This window comes from Cebus imitator, unplaced genomic scaffold, assembly GCF_001604975.1.
Source record: "Cebus imitator isolate Cc_AM_T3 unplaced genomic scaffold, Cebus_imitator-1.0 Scaffold112, whole genome shotgun sequence".
NCBI classification, from domain to species: Eukaryota; Metazoa; Chordata; class Mammalia; order Primates; family Cebidae; genus Cebus; species Cebus imitator.
In genome coordinates this window covers 2,170,976-2,173,793 of record NW_016107427.1, presented here as the reverse complement: position 1 = coordinate 2,173,793, position 2,818 = coordinate 2,170,976, and the positions used below count along the sequence as shown (strand labels likewise).

The window sequence follows — 2,818 nt, the reverse complement described above, 5'->3', positions numbered from 1 at the left end:
CCCTCATTTTCTCTTGCTGCCACCGTGTAAGAAGTGCCCCTCGCCTCCCACCAAGATTCTGAGGCTTTCCCAGCCATGTGGAACTGTAAGTCCAAGTAAAACCCTTTTTCTTCCCAGTCTCGGGTATGCCTTTACCAGCAGTGTGAAAATGGACTAACGCAGGGGCATCCCACCAGAGTCTGCAGATGGAGCAGGAAGGGGTGGCAGAGTAGGGAGCTGGGGGCATTCTCAGCCAAGACACCCATTGTTCAGTGGAGCAGGGCTCTGGGACAGGTAGAGAGAATCTGCTGGTACAAAACACCCTGCCCCTGGTACCAAACATCCCAGTAGCAAAGAAACACAGGAAAAGAGAGGAGGAAAGTGAGGCTGCGTTTTCCAGAGTCACCAACTCATGATCTGTTCAACTCCCAGCTCCACCAGCCGACATGCAGCATTGCTGTGTGTGTTTGCAGGGCACAGGCACCAGCAAGTGGCCAGCATCACTCAAGCACACCTGGGACCACAATAACATCCCACAGCAAGCAAACTAATTAGGGTTGTTTGGATGCAAAGTCTCAGCCACAACAAGGAAAGGGAAGGCTTGTGAGACACCTGTGAGGAAAATACCAAGGGAGAGTATAAAACCTCAGCAGCCAGGGCACACAAACCCACACACCTCACACCAACACTCACACTGCCCAGCCCAGCACCCACCATGGCTGACACCTGCTGCACCAGGACGTATGTGATTTCTGCATCCACCACGTCTGTCTGCTCCAATGACCTGAGCTGTGTCAGCCGAGTCTCCTCCCCCAGCACCTGCACCGGCTCCTCATGGCAGGTGGACAACTGCCAGGAAAGCTGCTGCGAGCCCCCCTGCTGCACCTCCAGCTGCTGTACCCCCAGCCGCTGTGCCCCAGCCCCCCGCCTGGCCCTGGTCTGTGCCCCAGTGAGCTGTGAGCTCAGCCCCTGCCAGTCAGGCTGCACCAGCTCCTGCACACCCTCATGCTGCCAGCAGTCTAGCTGCCAGCAGGCTTGCTGCATCTCCTCCCCCTGTCAGCAGGCCTGCTGCATGCCCATCTGCTGCAAGCCTGGCTGCTACGTGCCTGTCTGCTCTGGGACTTCCACTTCATGCTGCCAGCAGTCTAGCTGCCAGCCAGCTTGCTGCACCTCCTCCCCCTGTCAGCAGGCCTGCTGTGTGCCCGTCTGCTGCAAGCCTGTCTGCTGCAAGCTCATCTGCTGCAAGTCTGTTGGCTGTGTGCCTGTCTGCTCTGACTCTTCCTCTTCATGCTGCCAGCAGTCTAGCTGCCAGCTGGCTTGCTGCACTTCCTCCCCATGCCAGCAGTCCTGCTGTGTGCCCATCTGCTGCAAGCCCGTCTACTGTGTGCCTGTCTGCTCTGGGGCTTCCTCTTCATGCTGCCAGCAGTCTAGCTGCCAGCCAGCTTGCTGCACCACCTCCTGCTGCAGACCCTCCTCCTCCGTGTCCCTGCTCTGCCGCCCCGTGTGCAGGCCTGCCTGCTGCGTGCCTGCCCCCTCCTGCTGTGCCCCCACCCCCTGCCAGTTCAGCTGCTGCCGTCCGGCCTCCTGCGTGTCCCTCCTCTGCCACCCCGTGTGCTCCCGCCCAGCCTGTTGAGGCCTCTGCTCAGGCCAGGAGTCCAGCTGCTGCCAGGCACTTCCCCCAGGGCCAGCCATGCTCAGGTCCTGATCTGGCTTAGGTGGCTGCCCCCACCTGGGGACAGGGTCCCCATGTCTCCACTGTGCTGAGGTGACCACCCTCCTTGCTCCCAGGAGCCCCCATCCTTGCTGCTCCCCAGCTGCTGCCTCCCAGCATGTGCCCACCTGCCTGCTGGGCCCCGTCCTCCCTCCCAGCTTCTCTGCCCCAGGTCATTTGGCCTCAACTTGAGCCTGTCAGCACCTCCTCCTGCTCCCAATAAACTCTCCTTGGTCACCTGATTCTCTTCTCCTGTGTGCTCCTGGTGGGGGGGACACATGGTTTGAGCTGACATCGGTCTCCTCCAGCCATGACTGTTTCTAGGAATGAGTGACTTAACCTAGAAGTCACAGGGGACAATGGCCTAACTCCTCCAGGGGGTCACCAGGTGGAACTCACGGCCATGCCCAGGAAGGCTTAGTCCCCGCTCAGTCCCAATGCCCAAGACTTCCTGAGCCTGGTCATTTGCTGCCATGCCCTGGCTGTGGAGCTCTCCAGGCCCCAGGACTGTTGCACCCACTGTCCCACCTGGGTGAGCCCACCCTGCAGTTCTGGAAAATCCCCGGCACATGTACATAAGCGGCACGGTCTGTTACCATGAGACAACCAAAATATCCATCCACGAGGGAATGGACGTGAATGGAGCCAGCGCTGCAGCAGGGGGCCCTGGACAAATGCTGTGTGCTCACTGGAGCCAGGCACACACAGGAGCGCAGGTGCGCAGGCTGCGGAAGAAAGCCCAGCCTGCACAGCCTGCCAAATGAGGCAGCGCTCTCCGGAGCGCCTTGTGCTGGGCTGGGTGGGTAGAGGGTGGGTGGGAACAGGAAGACCCCAATGGAAGAGGAAGCTGGGACCACGTGGGAGCACATGCAGACCAGAGGGTGAGAGAAACACGTGGACACACAGGTCCAGAGGTAGCCAGATGTGCTTTCAAACAGGATTGAGCAAATCTGAGAAGACTCCTGGAAATGCAACTGCAGGAAAGGGACGCTGGCAAGGTGTGACCATCCCCATGTTGCCCGCAAGAGGCCCTGAGTCTTTACCTCTCAAGAGCTGTACGGTCACAATGTGGGGGCTACATTATTCTCTCTTTGCCAATTTGATAAAGAAAAATGTCTTACAGTTTTC

General features: G+C 59.1%; 1 protein-coding gene across 1 annotated transcript; it reads left to right on the top strand.

The window, feature by feature from the left end:
• The first annotated feature begins 576 nt into the window (after positions 1-576).
• LOC108311267 (keratin-associated protein 10-1-like) lies at positions 577-2,202 on the top strand. The gene has a single exon (XM_017538678.2). It carries the CDS (start codon positions 695-697, stop codon positions 1,610-1,612), a length of 918 nt encoding a protein of 305 aa, XP_017394167.1. The 5' UTR covers positions 577-694; the 3' UTR covers positions 1,613-2,202.
• The last annotated feature ends 616 nt before the right edge of the window (positions 2,203-2,818 follow it).

Coding starts and splice junctions, on each gene's coding strand:
- LOC108311267 (XM_017538678.2), top strand. CDS start 695: ATGGCTGACACCTGCTGCACCAGGACGTATGTGATTTCTGCATCCACC.